The sequence below is a fragment of the Uloborus diversus genome, chromosome 1, assembly GCF_026930045.1.
Source record: "Uloborus diversus isolate 005 chromosome 1, Udiv.v.3.1, whole genome shotgun sequence".
Classification (NCBI taxonomy): Eukaryota; Metazoa; Arthropoda; class Arachnida; order Araneae; family Uloboridae; genus Uloborus; species Uloborus diversus.
The window spans coordinates 196,725,594-196,745,802 of record NC_072731.1 but is presented as its reverse complement, the minus strand read 5'-3'; the positions used below and the strand labels follow the sequence as shown (position 1 = coordinate 196,745,802).

The following is a 20,209-nucleotide window of genomic DNA, read 5'->3' as shown; positions in this document are numbered from 1 at the left end:
GGGAAAGATCAAATGTTAAGAAATTGAAGTTATGTTTCGTTTTACCATAGCAGATCTTATTTAGTTCATTGCATATTTTAGACAAAGTTTAAAAGTAAGTTAAAAAAGATAAATGCATTAAAACAATTTTTAAAAAAGTTATAAAAAAAAGAGTCTTAACAACGCTCATTTGCACAAATTGCAGAGTATTAAGTACATACACGTGTTTCAGGGTTATAAGAAACCCCTTTTTTCATGAAAAATAACTGAGCATATGGATGAAAAGACACTCGACAAAAGCAACGAGGCAGATAAGCAAATAGCACAAAGAGTAAAATTAGGGGATTAACCGAGCCCCTATGAGAAAATTATAAACCAACAAAGAACCAATAGGAATGCGGACATTGAGCACGAGCTTTCTCATAGATACGAAACAAGCGCAAGAAAGCACTCGATTATAGAAAGATTAGACACAGGGCTAAAACAAAAAGGACAAAAAAAAAACTGGATGGGAACAGTATGTAGTTCGTAATAATAACACAGCAGAGAAAATGACACAAAAGCATTAATAAAATTGAAAAATAATCTTAAAAGACCGTGTATATTCTTAGAAAAGCGTACTAACAGTTCATATTTTAAACTTATTAAAAAGATACATAACAAAATCATTATTATTTCGCTTGCTTTAATCGAAATATTTCATCCACTATCTGTTAAACCCTCTGATGGTGTTTCTGCCTTGGCGCGTCGGTTGGGCTTGCGTGCGCCTATGACCCCGCGAGCTATGTCGGCGGTAGCGTTGCTACTGGCAGGGTCACCCAAGCCGGACAGGTCAAAGGGTAGGTGCCAGACTAAAAGGAACACCCTGGTCCTCCAGGTTGGGGGTTATGCAGTAGGCCGGTAACCTACTCATGTAAAGAAGCTAAACACTCGCAAGCTTCAAAGGAAAAACTCACCGGACGGCCTTAATGGACCTCGAAGTGGAAAGAAAAAGGACAAGAATTTTGGAGTTGCGGAATTGTTGAACATTGCTACTTGGAATGTCAGAGGTTTGGCTATGAAGGAATTTGAACTGATAAATCGCCTGAAGAAAAGATCAATTAATATCGCAGTGATTACTGAGACAAAAAAGAAATTGAAAGGGACTCAGGACATTGATGATTTTGTAATGCTTTATAGTGGAGTGCCTCAAAACAAAAGAGCGGCATGCGGAGTCGCTATTCTACTGGACAAGACATGGAAAAACAAAATTGTAAATTACACCTTTGTTAACGAAAGAATGATAATAGTAAGATTAAAATTTGAGAGAGGATACCTGTCAGTGTTTGGCGTTTATGCCCCAGAAAATGGCAGGAAAGAAGAGACAGATCTTTTTTATGAAGAGTTACAGCTTAGAATAAACAACTGTAAGAAAAATGATAGTATGATTTTAATGGGTGATTTGAACGCTCGAGTTGGCAATCAGCCTATTCCAAATGTTGTTGGAACATTTGGCGAAATTTGTCTGAATGATAATGGCAAACAATTAAGAGATTTTGCCTCTTTTAACAACTTTAAGTTAACAAATACATTCTTTAGGAAAAAAGAGATCAACAAATATACGTGGAGTGCAAGAGGCACAAGGTCACTAATTGATTATGTAATTGTAAATAAAAAACTATCTTCACAAATAATGGACACACGCGTCCTCAGAGGATATGATATTTATTCTGATCACTTTTTGGTCATTTCTAAAATTAAGCTTATGACTAGATGGAAAAGGTCTAAACCTAAACATAATAGACCTGAAGAAGAAGTTTTCCGGATACCTCTGTTACAAGAGGATAGTATAAGAAATGTATACCAAAAACGATTGAATCAACTGATCAGAGAAGCAGATTCAAATGATAATGTCAACGAGGAATGGGATAACATCAAAAATTTGATCCAGAAGGCGGCATATGAGGCGCTTGGAAAGAGTAGGAAAAAATACAGGAAAAATGGCCTGATAATTTGGAATGATGACATTGAGAAAGCTGTCAAGGAAAAGCAGATGGCCTTTAGGAATATGCTGCAAAATAATACACTTGAAACAAGAGAAATTTATAAAGAGAAAAGAAATCTAGCAAAGCGCATCATACGTAACGCACACCAGGAATCGTGGGACAAATTTATTAGTGTTGTTGAAAATGATGTGCATGGTAGACAGACATTGGCTTACAAGATCCTTAGAAAATTGAACAAGGAGGAGAGAGACAATGCTTACATTAATATCATTAAAACGAAAGAATGGATTGATCATTACAGAAACCTCTGGTATAGCCCAACTGCAGCTATAGAGTTTGATATCGGAACAATAGACCAGGACATAGATTACAGCGAAATGAATGAGCTGCAGGAAGCATTGAAGAGTATAAAAAACAGGAAAGCTGTGGGTACTGACAACCTGAACGCTCCGTACGTACGTCCTGAACGTACTGAATCCTAAAATATGGAGGAAGCTTACTGCATGCAAAAATGCTCCATCTGTTTAATATTTGCTGGAAAAATTGCGAGATTCCCACGGACTGGAAAACTAGTAAAATTATATCTATCTTCAAAAAAGGAAATAGAAATTGCTGTGGGAACTACAGAGGTATTAGCGTACTTAATAGCACCTATAAATTATACAGTAAGATAATTAACAATAGGCTACGGATCCATTACTTCTAAAGGAAAAATCTGGATTCAGAAAAGGCAGATCATGTATGGATGATGTGTTTGTAGCAAAACAAATAATTGAGAAGCGTCGAGAATTCAATCTAGAAACACATATGATTTTTATTGACTATGAAAAGGCTTTTGATCGTGTAGATAGAGAGAAACTGTGGTCTATAATGGAAAAAAGAGGCATTCCTAGACATCTAATCCAGTCCTGTCAGTCTCTTTATCAAAATACAGACATACTGACTGATACAGAGAAAATCAAAACTAATCAAGGAGTACGTCAAGGTTGTGGTTTTACAACCAACCCTTTTCAATATTTATATTGATGATATCCTGCGAACTTGGAAAGTATTAGTTAATGCTGGTATTAACCTAAATATGTCAACCTATGTTAATACATTACTCTTTGCTGACGACCAGATTATTATCCAATCAAATGAAGACGATCTTCAAAGATCCACCTACATACTCCAAAAGATATGCCAAGAATATAATATGAAGATCTCAATCCCGAAAACTAAAACAATGGCATTTAGGGGTAAAGAGCCTATTAGAAGTAAAATTGTTATTGATAATAGAATTATTGAACAGGTGAAGCACTTCAACTACTTAGGATGTGACATCACCTTTGACCACGACAATGATGTCCAAAACAAACTACGTAGGTTTCAACACTTATGCGGAACCCTTACAAGAATCCTAAAGGGAAAAACGAGAAAGGACACACAATTGAAGCTGTATAAGGTTATAGCGGTGCCAACCTTACTATACGGCTCTGAAACATGGACTTTGAACAGTCAAGAAACTAGTAGAATTCAAGCAGCAGACATGAAGTATTTGCGATCAGTGAAGAACTGCACTATCTCCTAGTCAAAATAAGGAACGAATCCATTCGAAGGGAATTACAGATATTCAGCCTAAATGAAAAAATCAAGGAATATCGCAACGATTGGAAAAACCATGTTCGACGTATGGCACGAGGGAGACTTCCAAGAGCTGCCTTTTATTACAGACCAAGGGGTAAACGAGACCGTGGTAGGCCCAGGAAACGGTGGGGCGACCAAGAAGCCGGAACAGGCTATCTGCCTAATCCTTGAAGAAGAAGAAGAAGAAGACTATCTGTTAAGAGAAAGGTAGGCAAAGAAGATATGCCGCCTGGCTTTACTTTTTTCGGAAAATTGAAAAAAAAAAAGTTTACAGAAGAAATTTATTTTTTGTCTTCTTTTAGATTCAAATTATGTTTTCCTGGAATAAAATAATAGCGTTAGGTATGCTTTGACATTTTGCATTGATACGATTTTCTATTTTTTTAATTGCAAAGTAATTAATTCAATATGTAAATGTTTTTAATACGTTTAAAAATTTGAAAATGATTGTTTTTTCTCTTTAGCCTCATTAAAAACACGTAAAATATATATATATATATTTTTTTTTTTTTAAACTTAAGCAGTAATACAATTTAAATATTTTTTTTTCCCATTTTTTGCTTAGTAGCTTATTACCTTTTAATTTGCAGCAACAGTAAAATTCTAAAGAAAGGCAACTGAAACGTAAATAATCAAATAATTTTAGAAAGGAATAAACGGAATGGTTTAAAAAGATACCAAAGTATGTTATTTCATGAGTAGTTCCCAAACTATAAGCATTCGTAACATTCCAATTGAGAAGAGATTAAAAAAACTAGTATGTTATAGATGTAAAACTAATTCTAATAAATTAATATGACGTACAATTTGCGTTTATTGTTTCTTTATTATTTAAGTTAACAATATTAAACAATATTTTCATATACTTTTAAAAACATGTTTTAATGTTGTTCCTCTCTCACAATTTCTAAAACCTCTGAGTAATCTATTTTATTCCTTCAAATTCGTTTTAAACGAAATTACTAGCATTAATGTGGGGTGTTTTATTTTGGTTTACTATATTTCGAATATATTACGCTTATATATACTTCAATAGTTCGATAAAATATTACATATTCATAAAATATAAATGCCATGAATAAATTCTTGGTACGATGGTCATTGCTCAGATCTATTCTTCAAAGAATTTCAAGCATTTTTATTTCAAGCTCAGCCAATGAAAAGTTATATTTTTGACAAGAAAACTGCTGAGAAAGAAAAGCGGAAGATATTTTTTTCCCTTTTCTTTTCAAAATGAAAAATGGATTCAAGAGTTCAAATTCAGAGAAGCACACGTTTTTGACAATGCAATAAATAGTCTGCATCTTTTATTAGTTAAAATACGTAGTTTTTGTCGAAAATGGTTACCTTTTGCGATATTTTTTACTCTTATAAAATTTGCTTACTTTGAACTCTGAATTCGAAATGTTTTTATCTTACTGAAAATGGGAAATATGTTTTATGGACAATGGTATAAATATTTACTTTCCTTTAAGTTACGTTTTATATTTTTAAGTACTGAATTTATTTACTTCTAAAGTACTGAAGAAGGTACTATTTGCTGCAATGTTAAATTAAAAATGTAAAGTTTATGGGTTAAAAAATTATTTTAAAGTCATCTAGATCAGTGAAATTTCAATTGAGGATTTTTTTATTGTTTTCTTTGAAACTTTTTGTTCAAATTTTTCTTGAAACTTTTCTGAGCATGCTATCTTCTCTACAACAAGTAAGAGAGAAAGGTCAAGTCATATATCAAAATATTTTGAGTTTTTAAATTAATCATTTAGTCCAATCAATCTATTTTTTCAGGTCTAGAAATAAAACAATACAAATTCAATTAAATTTCTTTCACAAACTTGGTGGTAAACTATACTTGGACATACAAAAATATTATTATCATTCTAGGGAACGGATTTATTTCCATTTTATTTGTTTATTTATTTTTTCTTTTTTTGAGCTTTATCTTGGACTGGAATTGTAAGTGTATTGGTTTGAACCTGAGTGAGATTTTCCTCAATTTTTTCATTAAGGTTTTTTTTTTTTTTTTTTTTTTTTGTAAAAGCTATAACATTTTTTTTAACCAGAAGCTGTTTTTCTTTTTCTTCTCTTGTTTTACATACTTTTGATGGGTTCACATCTTAATGATTATTTCTTTCCGTAAAAGCTTTTTAACTTCGTCGTTCTACTCAAAATTGCAAATCGTCGAAAAACGCGCTATTTTACTAATTAAAGTTTTTCTTTCTTTTTTTTTCTTTTTTCTTTTTTTCAAAGAATATACCGATTTAAATGGTTTTAATTCTTTGTTTTATATCGTGTTACAATTTGTCGTACTTCTTATCCTTAGATAGCTAACATATTAATGATTGCCTTATTTGACATGATTTTAATTTATTGGCGTTATTTTCGCGTGATATTTAATGTGGAAAAAACTTAAAAATTAGGTTTGCATTTTAATTCAAATCCAATTGTTTATAATTAAACCATAAAATATGGAAAATCGAAAAGATTTAGCAGTACGTTTCCAAATCATTATTATTCACAAAACGATAATCCTTGATTGCCAAAAGTATAATTTTTCAGGACAAAAAACGTTTCATTACCATTGTAGTCTACACACAGCGAGTCATTATATATACGCTGTAAATTTTATCTTCTTTTGTTGCATAAATTTTGAAATCGCCAGAGTGATTGTTTTTCTGTTAATATCTATTTTTGTAGACAGAGTCTACATAAAAACTCTGTTATACTGTTAAATAAGCAAAACCTATTGCATTTAGACATTTGTAAAAGAAGTGTTACTATTGCTCATTACGGTTCAAAATTTTTAATTAACTGTATCCTAAAAGCAAGTTTGCACATAACAATTTTTGCTTTAACTTGGACAGTATTAGCTTCTCATTTTAGTTTTTTGATAATTTTTATGTAAATCCCTATATGTCTCCTTACCAAGGGTGTACATTACTTCAAAAATACATGTAAAAAAAGGTTCTCCTACATAACGGGACACCCCTCAATATTTTTAGACTCCTGAATAGTAATATACTGGAAGAATTTTAGCTTCACATTTCAACTGAAAGATGGTGCTCAACTCCCTCCTCGAAACTTCGTAAGCATGGGGAGAGGGGTTGACAAAATGCATCGAACTGAAAACAAAAATGCTACGTATTATAATATACACTAGTAATATGCATATACATTGCAGTAAATTAATTATTTTGAAAAAACAGCTGTGGAAATTAAATGTTTCTAAATTTGTGGCATCTTCTATGCTACGGCCAACGTTAAATTAAGGGGTCATTGAGCGCCCTCTTAAAATTTGAGTAAGAAGCTAAAACTTTTACAGCATAATACTATTAGTAAGTGTAAAAGAAATTGGGGGTGTCCTGGAGTCTAGCTAAAAAAAAGTTTTTTTTGAACCAAACTAATATATATGTTAGATATTAGACTGATATAAACCAAATTCCATTAAATAGTTTGATTTCGTTTTGAAAAATATAAGCATCAGAAGCATCCTTCATATTTTTGTAGCCATAAAATTCCTTGGAATAACAAATTGGATTACTGAACACTCAAGACATTTTCTAGGAAAAGGGGATTAGAATATCAAGTTTATAGTTCCCTTCCTCATTTTGTGTGGATAAAGTTTATTCAATTTAGTTCGAGTAGCGATGAAAGCTTTCATAACATTTCTTGCTCGTATGGTATTCGTTCTTTTTTTCTTACGTATGAATAAACTTTTATAGTGAAACAGATTCCTTTTATTTGAAGATGTTTTTGGTTAAAGTAATATAAAGTAAGTATTTCTACGAATTAAAAATAAATAAATAAATTTTGAAGTTTTAAAGTAACCATAAAAATGCATTGTTTGTGTGTAGAAACTTGAAAATTAAGTAAGATTGCTAAAAAAAATACATGGTCTCAAAAATAGTTTTGCGTCTAAATATGTGTCTAAAAATTAAAAATGCTTTTTTTATTGTTTCCCATTTTAATTATCATTGTTTAAAACATTAAATCTAATTTAAAAGTTACATAAACATTAAAGTATGTGCATTCCAAAATAGCCATAAAAACAACGTAAATATTGCACAAGTATTAATTACAATAAGTTGGAAGGAGAAATTGCGCTCGTGGAGGGTCAGAAGGCTAGAGTTAAATAGGAGCACAGACTACAGTAGGTTCTACAGTAGTAGTATGGGAGTGTGCGCACAAAACTGCTTGCTGCTTGGTCTGGGTTTTTGCTATAAAATATCACATATTTGCATTAGAGAATCTAACCATGCTAAGCGTCTGAGTTTTCATAGCTCTTGCTCTAAGTTTAATAGAATAGCAATAAAGAAAAATAAATTTGATTTAAGCGATTTCTCGTGAAGCTACAGCCCTCGACGAACGTTGTTAGCACCAGTACTTCTTTCTAGCAGTGGCATTGTTTAAATAAAAGACTGCGCAATTTCTCCTATCAAAATAGGAGTGTTCATGCATTTGCAACAGGAAAGATGGCGCACTGCTCTGATTTGTTTACACGGAAGGAGAGATTACAAGGCTCATTGGTTCCTTTGTACACATTAAAAATTGTGTCTTAAACATATAAAATGAATATACAAATACTATTATAATGCTCGTGTGCCATAAACGTACAATAATAGAATTTTAAGCGTTTATCATTGTTGCTAAAAGTTAATTGTTAGTTGTTATTATCTCTCTAACCTATTAAGGAGAGATTGTGCAAATGTGTCTTCTTAGTTTCTTGATATAATGCAACAGCTATTGCATTACATCAAAGCATAACAGTGAAAAAACAATGTAAATGCATAACCATCAAAATATGTTACAATTATGTATGCATATTTGATCGAAACATGGAGAACTTGAATGTATTTTACTTTTCTGTTAAATTTTGGCCAAACTCAACTCTCGTAGGTTTGCCCCCCCCCCCCCTTCTTCTTTTTTTTTAAATTTTGCACAACAAATAGGTCGTTTAAAACGAATCCCAGCACATGAACACGAAAGTGAGTTAACGTGAGCAAGGTAAAAACTGAAAATTATCTTGGAGGCGTGCTTTTTTTCATTGAAATGATTTTTTTCCAATGAGTATTGTTCCGTAAAAAACCTTAAAAATGTCATAACAGAAAACAAACTTGTAGGTAGTATTTTCTTTGTATAAGGAATCGGTAACACTTTTTTTTCCCAAAAACATTGGTAACATATATTTGCTAGGGTCCTTGAAATTATCTTATAACCTACAACCTCTAATCTGCTGTTGTGTCTAGCTCAATGAATTAATAATGTCAACCGAGTACACACAATCATTGTTTTAATAATTCCATAACTATCAGGTGTTTATCACAACTGTCCCCTGAACTTCATTTAAACTTCGTAATGCCCTATTCCGATCACATAATGTACTACATAATTTAAACTAGTTATGTCCTCAAATGTAGGATATAATGAAACACAGCAACGATCAGTTATAATGTAATTCTCCAAGCCTTTTGCTCGAACACAACCATTTGAATATAAAATTGATGAAATGAGTATCCGAGTCCATTAATACTCCTAGCTATTGCCCTGTGATATGCCTTGGAAGACGCTTCATGATTGGTCCCACAACAACAAGGTGAACTAACTGTATGTAAATTTAAGAGTCGCATCGTAAAATAATACTTATTACCTGAATCGCATCCTTCTCAATCGCGATCTTAGAATGAGTTCGGAATCAAGATGATTATTTCGATCATTTTCCCTTCGTCTATTCTTTATTCTGCAATCAGCATTCGCGTAAGTCGTTTTCAAAACATTAAACAGATTGTGAGTATTGCGGGAGAAAACTACACACGCCTTTGGAAGTCATTTTCGAATTCCCAAAACATCTGTTTGAAAGGTTAATAACGTTCCATTTGAGAACTGAGTCGCGTAGGTAGAGAATTTGCATTGGGCGTTAAATTCAATAAAGATCTATTTTGTACTCCGTTAGTTGCCATATCTGGAAGTCATGGAGGAGAATTAGAGCTTAACGACTATGTGTGTGATTCTGTACAATCAAATATAAAAATATGTTATCACCATAAACATTTCAATTGGAAAATCATTACATGTTTTCATTTAATACGTTCTCAAGCTACTTTGGATGAAACACAGGTTTTGATTAATGCCATTGTGATTAGAAAAGTTAAAATTTTCTATCTATAAAGCAATTTTTTGCAAACGATTATTACGCAATTGCGTGCCATACATTGCTCTTGAACCTGTATACCAAATATCGACAAATTTAATTTCGTTTTAAATTCAAAAGCGACCAATTTTGCTACAGAAACATTTTTTAATGTTAAGTTTATATTATTTCATTAGAAAATTAATTATATTTCAGGGTGTTTTTTCAATTTTAAGACTGCTTTATCAGCTAAATATGATAATAAAAACAGTTGGTTGAATTTTAATCTGAAACCTTTTGTACGCACTTTTAAAGTTGTATTGCGAAACATACATGCCCGCACACACACACACACACACACACACACACACACGAAAAATACGTGTTCACACACATTCGGAGAGCACCTTCCACTTATACTGCTATGTGGAGAACGTATTTTGTTCTGATACCACTTTAATATCTAACCACATATACTTAATCAAGTTTTTCAAAACACAAATAATATTGTTAGCTCACGACCAAAAATAATTTAACGAAATCAAGTTGGGAAATTTTGCTGCAACATGCTTTAGACTCATCAAAAGGTATCATGCTGTTGTTCTTGAAAAGGGAAACTGATGCAGCTCCATAATGTCATCGGTTTCTATCCCACTCGTTATCAACGTTGTGACAAGGACACTCACTAACAAGGGCGAATGTTTTTTTTATTTTTATTTTTACATGCATTAAAAGTTTTACCACCGATAATTGTCCTCTTCTTGATTCCAAGATGCTTTCTTTGAAGCAGGCCGCTGACGCTGTATTGAACTTTTACTCTTTTCCCCCCGTTTCAGTACATAACGATGCGATGATGGAGGTATTTCTTCCGCATTCTTATTGCCACGATTAAAATTTGCATACAATTATTTCCTGAACGTTACTACATGAAGGAAAACTGACTTACTTGAGAATTTAGGATTAGGTTTCAGAAAGGAGATATTCAAAAATGAATTTCGTTTTACATTTTCAAATAAAAGCAAGCAGTGCTATGAAAGTTGTTGGGATTTTAGTATTTTTAGAGATAGTTGTAAAAATAATAAAAACTCGTGTAAATTACTATTGATATATATAAAACAAATATTTGCGAAACATTTAATACGGATTTCGATATTTATGTTATGAAAGCATTTTTTAAATATAATTCATATTTTCTTTATTGAACTTTAATTATAATTTAAGAACGCATTCACTCATAACTTGTATGTAACTCATTAAAAGTAACCTCTTTAACAATTTAATTTCAATACTGCCGTGGTAGGTAAGGGCACACTTTTTTTTTGCACTTTTGTTATTTATTATACGTTGCTTTATTGTATAAAACTGCGTTTTTGGTTTCTAATGAAAAAAAGTGGGAAAAAACGTCAAATTCCAACGTTTATCTATTGTTAGTTCTAAATTCAAAACGCGTTTCTTCAAATATCTCGAAAGAGCGTTTCTGTGAATACCACCTTTTATCTGCCTACGGCAGAATACAATTTAGTGTATTTGTATGTACGTATGAGTATGTACACTTTAAAAAGCTTCAAGTTCTCATATGCGTTTTTTTTTCCTTTCAGGTAAGAAATTAATCTCATTGTTCAAAACATGCCCATTAATGGTAAGTCCACTGTAAAATGAATTATTACATGCTAAAATTTTCAAATCTATTTCAATGTGTGTCTTCATTCAAATTTTATGTCTATATATTTTTCTTAAAAATAATAACATCTTATATTGTTGTTGTTTTTGTCGTGTATGTCAAAGTACATGGTGAGAAAAAAAAAGGAAGAGAAAAATTTAGTGGCAACTCCAATGACTCTATCTGAGTACAGAGCGTCTATGCTGCAGTTACTGTCTATTTTAAAGAGGGCACACACCATGGAAAGGCAGCTAGAAAAGAAGGTGTTCGGGATCCGGTTGTGTTTGCTGGGGAAGTTTCTGCAATTTGGAACCGTCAGATCTTTATGCCCTTAAAATGCTTTGTCCTCAGTCTTGTTATTGTTGTTCTAATTTGTTTGCTGCAATTCAATACCAGCAGCAAGTTTTTTTTTCTTAAATTTGGGTTCGGGCTGAGCTTTTGTTTTGCAACTACGTTGACATCAAAAGCGCCGTAGTAGATGAAATTACAGGCTCGAGTGTTCTAGCTTCACAGGCAAAGAAATCGGACACCTCATTCACTAAAATTTATTATCTTCTAATATTTATTTAAAGGCATATCCAGTTGAAAATAGAACGCATGAAAGTGGCAATAGTTCATATTTAATTGGAATCCATCTTATATGTCAATCTTTAATTGGATCTTCTTTTCGTTTTAGTTTTGGTTGTTTTTTATGTAACTAATTAACTCAAATAACACTGTTTCCATGTGTAAATATCCTGTAATTTGACTGAGATATGCGGTACATTTTAAAAATTTTTAAACTTACTGGTTAACTGTTGTAACGTTAAGAGTCGTTTAATCTTATAATTACCGATTCTAAGCATTTTTTGTTGATTCTTTTTTGTAAAAGTTTTAACCGTCTTCGTATTTATCATTTGTTTGTACTAATCTATCAGCTTGTTTTCAAAAATCCGATTGTTTGACTCAATATCCATACTTATCATTAGCTGATATCAAATCCCCCCCCCCCCCATGGTGGGTTAGCGGCAACGAATACGTATGTCGTGTTTACCCGAACACCCCCGAGTTATTATCAGTCCCAGTGAAACAGCACTGAAGCGGAATGGCTTCAAGGGGCCATTTCAACCAGGAGCCTTTCAACCAGGCTTAAAATTAAAATATACTTTTTTTAATGAAGTTTCGTAACTTGTGAAAAGTCGAAGACCAGCTTATTTTTTTATTGTCAATAGTATTAATTTATTCTGACACTATCCACCTATAAACTACGATGGTCATTCCGTTTTTTTTAATTATTAATTTAAAGTTATAATTATTGAAATAAAAAACGTGCCTTTCGGCAAAGCGGGTCGGGCAATGCGAATATAGGATTTAATCATATATTTATTTAAAATTTCTTGACTCGTGTGCTGACTTAGATTTTCTCTTTCAATAGGATAAATATAACTTTAAAAAGTTATTTTTGGGGATGGCACACACAACTAGTTAGTCTATTAATTAACTCAGTTCTTTGTTTATGTTTTATAAACAACTGTACTGAATTTAAATTGGATAAGTACAACTGTTTCATATTTTTTTTACATAGTGGCATGTAGCTAGTCAACTATTTTAATCATTCATTTCTTCATATTTGAGAGGAAAATGTACCAAACAACAATTAGTTAAGCTTACCCGCTTAGGCCTCAATAGTAGGGCAAAGCGGGTTTTTTACATGTTTGTTAAGTTTGATAATAAATAAATAAATATTGTTCTTGAAATAATACAAAAATCACTTTTGGTTTTGAAGCTCAAGAACCCTGCTAGGAAACAAAACCGAAATTGTTGCGATTGAAATCCAAAACTACAATTTTCGAGCGTTCTTTAAAAACCTACCTGCTTTGGGCCTCCCCTAACACAAGGTAGAAAGTTGAATAGTTCTTCCAAGCCTTTTGGAAGCAAGATATCGTTGCATTTATATATACATATATCGCATCATAATAAGTAATTTAAAATAAAATTTCTTTCAAAATATCTAAAGTGAGCATAACATGAATTGTTTAACAATATTAAAAAGCTTACATTCAATGACACACAGAATTCCTAATTTTTCGAAATGTTAAGCTTGAAATCGCTATTTTTTTATAAAACTTTAGACGAGCAATATTTTTATGATATAAGGAAGCAAAGGACAATGCGTCTTTTTTTTTAATGTATCCCTGTTTTTAATTCACCTATTCCCTGTCACATCTTCGAACTTAGTTAAAATCACTACTTTTCGCTAGACCTAATTTTCGACTTGCGCTACCAAATGTTGAGTAATGGTTAAACTGTGTGTGATACCGAAAGCACTCGTTCTTTTGAACCGAATGGCCAAGGGGTTTATGTGACTTAAAATTTGGCCTTTCAGTCGTTTGATTAGTAAGGTCGAAATTGGAGGGAAGTATTTTTTGTGATTGCAATTTTTTCTGTACTATGTGCAAAGAAGAAAAAAGGTAGTGGTTTCTTTTGTCTAATACAGTACTATCAAACGTTCTTTTACGCTCATGTTTTCAGTGATGAAAATCGTGAAACTATGAAGATTTTCTCCTAGATTTGGAATTGATCTGATACGCACACATCTATAGGGAAAATAACTTTTGTATACGACTTTAGAAAGATTGAATGATTTTTGTCAGACATACATTTACTTATTTAACAAAGTAAATACTACCTGAGCAAATGCACACGGAACATAAAAAATATTTTTGCCCATGCGAGGAATAAACTTAATACATGATGGAAAACCATAATATGTATAACCAGTTGAAAACTAACGTAACAATAACATAATAAAAACGTAACATGAGTAACACGGATGAGTTCATGATTAAAATTGTCTTGTTTTCCGGAAATTCTGAAACATGTAAAGATTTGAAATATCCTACATGCACACATTCATTAAAATTGTAGCACTCTGAAGTCGCGTTCCCCTTCCAAAACAATGAATATTAACATCAGAAATGAATATATGATTTTCCCATAAGTACTGCGCAATCAATATGTATGCTGTTGTATTTTGTGCTTGATCCCCATGCATTAGCCTCAGCAATGCGAAATAAAAGGAACGGGCGAACTCAGTATAAATCAAGAATCAAAAATTAATTATTTATGACTCGTGCTGGAATTTTACGAGGAAGGCGCCTTCTCTTTCTCAAACACTATTCCTTATTTATTCCTTTCGCTTGTGCTTTATTCGAAGGAACATTTTTACATTCAGCAATAAATAAGCGGAACTTTAGAACGGATGATACATGGTAAGACTATCAAACAACAGAAAATAATCTTATGTTTAAACATTATTTTTTTAATCCTCCCTTTTCGTCACACTTATCGCAGGAAGTAAAGAGCCCATGGGTTTTTTTTTCGCAGCTTAATCTTTTGTTGTCTTTGTTGGTTTTTGTCTAACGTGGATTCATTGACATTGCTCTCATCTGTCATCAGCAGAATATAAAGCAAATGCTTATAAGAGGCACTCAAAAGAAAATAAATTGTGCAGTTCTTTTGAGCACAAACAATGGGGTGGTTTTTTGTCCTCCTGTATTGATCTTTAATTGCTATTTTTACTGCAATTCGTGACAGTAAAAATTTAAAAAGAGGGTAATGCACAAGTAAACAATGAAAAAAAATATTTGGAAAAAAATATGCACATAGTATAGCGTCATTTATACGTCTTTCAAAAGATGGACGTTAAATATCGTGTAAATGAGAACGAAATATTATCCAAGCACCCTGTTATATATAATAGCGAATGTTCGAGTCACGCTAACGTCATCAACAATGAAACTCGTGCCACGGCATGATAATTTAGTAATATTTTTTGATAATTTTTCGCATGCAAGGAAAGGCTTTATTGTGACAAGGCTGAGCTGGATCCTGTCCCTTAAAGGCATGTTCACATATCGGTCGTCCGTTCCGTCCATCACGTTTTTTTCCTCCCGAAACAGGTTTTCTTTGCTGGTTGCCATGACAGCAAGCCATCTTAGACGGGACCGGTTTCGATCAGAAGAACCTTGATATCTGACGGCCGTCAAAAGTAGAACGGCATTTCGGCATTTCATTGGTTTCCGTCAAGCAGCGCGATCTTTTCTCTGGTGGGTGAGTTCAGCCACATGATGGATGTGAGGCGACCGAATGTGAATGCTACTCTGTTTTCGTCGGCAGTGCGTGACGTCAAAAAACGGGATGGACAGGACGGATGGCCGGTCAACTATTAACACTATCTGCTGGAGTTAAGGGTTAATCCTTTGGAGTTAGGGATACATTTCAACCATCAAACTATCCACAAACAGGCAATTGCTTCGTTCAAATGTAGAAGCAATTTTCACCCGTAATACCTTGACGGGCGATTTTCTAGTTATCAGATAATTTTAATTTTTACAAATGTATTTCTACTATGTTTGAAATTTTAATTAAGTTTTCTATGCGTCGAAAATAAATTACTCTGTAGTAGTTTTAATTAGGAATGTTACTTCAACTTTAGCAAAGTACCGTTCAAGTAGAAATATCTTGTACATTTATCTAAACATATCACTATTATGAAAAGTGTGCACTTGTACATGTATAGGTGTTACACTGAAAATATTTTATAGTCATCTAGAACAATATTGAGGGAACAGCGTGTTCATTATAGCATTATGAACTGTTTTATCATAATCTCATCTGACAAATATGATTTGTATCATCTCATATTTGTTTGACATTCCACAGCTAAAATAGTTCCCCCTTAATAAGAAGTAAGAAATTTTGACAAGAGACCAATTTTTGAATTTTAGGCAGAGAAAAACAACGTATAATCGATCTTTTGAGCCGACGAAACGATACGTTTTTGAATGAAAATAGATAGGAATGAATCTGAACGCATGCATGTGATCGAGGATTTATAAACAATGCTTTACGCTATTAATTGCAATCCTTTGCTGCATTATATTTAATATTTTAAACACATTTAGATTTAAAAAAGTTTAAGTTATACATTTTGCTTAATTTTTTGCAAAAGCAAAATAAATAGCAAGTACAACAGACTCGCCTATACAGCCAGGTACAAATTAGGAATGTTGAAGCCTGCTTTTTTTTTCCTTTTTTTTAAACTCGTCGTAGGCGGTGGAGGAGGAAATTCTCCACACAAATCTGTACCTCAGAGCCAGAAGGACGTAAGTTCAGAATTATGATTTTCTGTTTATTAATGCTTTGTATAAAAAAAGTCTATCCCGCATCAAGCCATGTAAAAGTAATTATTTAAAAAAAAAAAAAATTATTTTCAATTTTTTAGCAGGGTTAAAAGAGCGCGCTTCCCATCCTTTACATGCGGCATGAAAAAGTTTTTCCTCTGTACTGTAAAATTATCCTTACGTTCCTTTAGATCTGACGTAGAGAAAATAGGAAGCATAAGAAAACGGGAGGGAGAAAAAGAAACGTCACATAACAAGAAAGAAAAAAAAGTCACCATTGCGTCACGTCAAAGGGTTAAAAGTCAAAACCGACTCTGTCTCTTAATGAAAAATAAAATTTTGATTCTGTTCAGTCATATCAGCCTGTTCACACGAACACACACACACACACACACACATATATATATGTATATATATATATATATATATATATATATATATATATATATATATATATATATATATATATATATATATATATATATATATATATATATATATATATATATATATATATATGCATTTCTGAATTGCTTGAGAGGAATTACTTTCTATATATAGCTTTCTTTTCATTAGGTCTAACATTTTTCTTAACATTTGGTCTGATAAATAAGTCTGCTGAAATAACAAATATTCATTGTATTGAATTTTAATTTTTTCTGCAATTAATAAGTAATTTAAAAAAATAAGTCTCAGAACCAGTCATTATCCATAATTTACTACATTGAATGAAGTTATGGGGCATAATTAGTGTATTTTTGAAAGGAAATTCAGTTACTTCGAATGCAAACCAAAGTATTCTTTTGTCCATAGGATAACTGCATCTTGTTTACTCTAATTAGTCAGTGCCTTAGTTATTCTAAACCTAAGCATACTTATACTTTGAAGAATATTTGTTCACAATTGAGGTAAAAATAATTACTAATTTTTAAACTCATAGTTTTTTTCCTGATTATCCATTTCGGAACAAACCGCAGTGGATGCCTTAATTTCATACGCATCGTTAAGGACAAAACCCAAAATAATTGAACCAGAGTTGCGAAACAAGGTATGCTTGTGTCATTTGATGAGTTATGCAATGACCGACTTTTCTGCAGCAGTGAGCACTGAAGACTAGTGTAACGCACGCATTTAAACTGCGCAATAGACTGTTTCAAATGAGCCACTACTTGAATTCAAGGAAAATTGTAATTGTAATAGAGTATTGTTGATATACGGGAGTTAAACGAACCGTATACTAGTTGAAAAGATGTTGCATTTGTCGCTGAAATAATAGTAACGCTTATATGAAGGGAAAGGGTTAATGTTCATAAAACTAATTTTTCAAAAGTCAAATTATTTCGAAGAAGTTTCTAAACGACATGAAAAACTGTAAGAGAGGGAATAAAATAAAGTAGTGGTTTCGGGACTATATCTAATTAGTAGTATTGTAGTAGGAGGCGATTACTCGTTTAAATATATGTTGTAACAAATGCAATACTTGAAAAACAAAAATGCGAAATTAGTATAAATCTCAATAACTCATATGAAAATCATATCTTCCCCGTACAAGGACTTAACTGGCACGCAATCATTCACTTGTTCGAAAAACAAAAATCAGTCACCCATATAAACCTTTTGAGTCATTAAGTGTTTAGTAACATCGCTGCCTGATAATATTAAAATATATTTATCAGAACATGCAAATATATGAGCATGGCTTATACACTGCCGACAATAATGGCACTTTTTAAAAAGTGAAAAAAAAGTAACAGTTATTGATTGTAACTATTAATTTGATGTTCTTAGGGGTTTTTTTTAGCAATCACATTGCTTATTGTTTCCATTTGACTGTTTTGGCGTCCTTTGATTTTATTTCCCGCACCCCCCTCCGCCTTCCTCTGCAGCACCACCGTCGACCGGCCTCACGATGCTGCTCCTCTTGCGAAAATCGTCTCCAGGTTGCGTCTATGTCCTACACACACATGCATACATACACACACGTACACATACACATGCCTGCATACATACAGACACAAACACACACGCATACATAAACACACCTACACACATATAATTACCCACACACTCATGCCTGCACACAGACACATACACACACGCCTACATACACACACACACACACATGATTGTGAAAAACATAATTCGAATTCAAAATGTCAAAATTCAAATTAATTTCCTTTTATTATTTTTTATTTTATTTTATTTTTTTATATATTATTTTTTTTTAATAAACTCGAGTTCGTAACTCACATTCTAGTTTCATGCATAACACGGAGCATAACTGTACCTAAACAACAAAATCAAAGGCCACAAATCATTGAAACTTCATAAACTAGAAGAAACAAATTCATGCTTCAACTGTATGAACTAGTAATCTAGGCTTATAAACATAGTGGTGAAAATATCAAAATGTTTTTTACGTATTGTAGTTATCTAGAATATAATAGTTAAAGGTTGTATTGGCGTACAATCCTGATTTTCGTGTTTTTTTTTCTTTAAATATGTGCCATTTTTGTAGCAAAAACACAACAGGGTCTAAAACATATTTCTTCCTTACTGAAATTAGAAACAATCAGATAATTAAGTTATGTTATACCTCCTGAGAAGTAAAGAAACTAAATAAAAGATATAATTATAAACCATATTTAGACAGCAGTAACGAAAGTGTAGAATTTTCTGCCCTTGCTATTTTCTTCCGAAATAAAATAAGTCTTCAAATAGATTTAATTAAATAAAATAAAGCTGACTAAAGGAACTTCTTCAACCTTATAAAATAAAATAAAAAAGTAACGCTGATAAAACTTTTTTTCAGAACGCAGTTGCTATACCCTAAAGGCAAGGGAAGTGAATAGGATCTAAGAAGTATTTCGACATTCAATGCGTTTATGACTATTGCTGAATGTGTATGTTGGGGCTTGGCAGCGATATAGTTGTTTGAGTGAGCAATATATCTATATTGTGATACAGTATATCTTCGGGCTTGAGAGAGAAAGGTTTTTAGAAAAATCCCATAAAAAGGCTATTTCCGGCTGCTTTATCAAACGGATGCATGGAACGGAAACAAGGCTTTTCTCTGTGGAGAAGAAAGAGAAAAGGGGGAAAACGAGACTTTTCCCTTATCGGATGATGTGTGTGTGTTTTTTTTTTTCTCTCTCTTATTTTCTTAAAGTTTGTTTTTATAATTCACGTATCCAGCTTTAAGAATAGCGTTGCAGCGGGGGAGATTGGTCTGAAGTAGGGTATTTGACATAACGAGGTTTTGGCGACTTGCGCAAAACTCTAAAACGGTTGGAATTTTACGAGAAGCTGACATTTTACGACGTATAAAACAATGCTGCTTAAAATGTTTTGTTTTTTGTAAAGAGTGAGTTTAATGACGGGAGGTGGAAAATCTGTGTTGACTACAAATGGAAAAAAAACAATGAATATATATAGTTTTAGAATCTTTAAATATCATTTATCGTTCCTCTTTGATAAATATTAAGCTGCGTATTAAAGTTTAAGTCTAATAACCCGGAATCTACTGGTTTGTACTTGATACACAACAGTAAGATGAGATATTTTTAGTCTCTTAAGCATAAAAAAAACATAATCGAAAATAAATTTAAAATATATTATATTTGTTCGTTTGAGACATTCGTGTATACCATATAAATGAAAATTAAAC

At 32.4% G+C, this 20,209-nt stretch overlaps 1 protein-coding gene across 1 annotated transcript; it reads left to right on the top strand.

Moving 5' to 3' along the window:
* The first annotated feature begins 1,036 nt into the window (after positions 1–1,036).
* Positions 1,037–2,446, top strand: LOC129218133 (uncharacterized). The gene has a single exon (XM_054852348.1). It carries the CDS (start codon positions 1,037–1,039, stop codon positions 2,444–2,446), a length of 1,410 nt encoding a protein of 469 aa, XP_054708323.1.
* Positions 2,447–20,209: the final 17,763 nt, after the last annotated feature.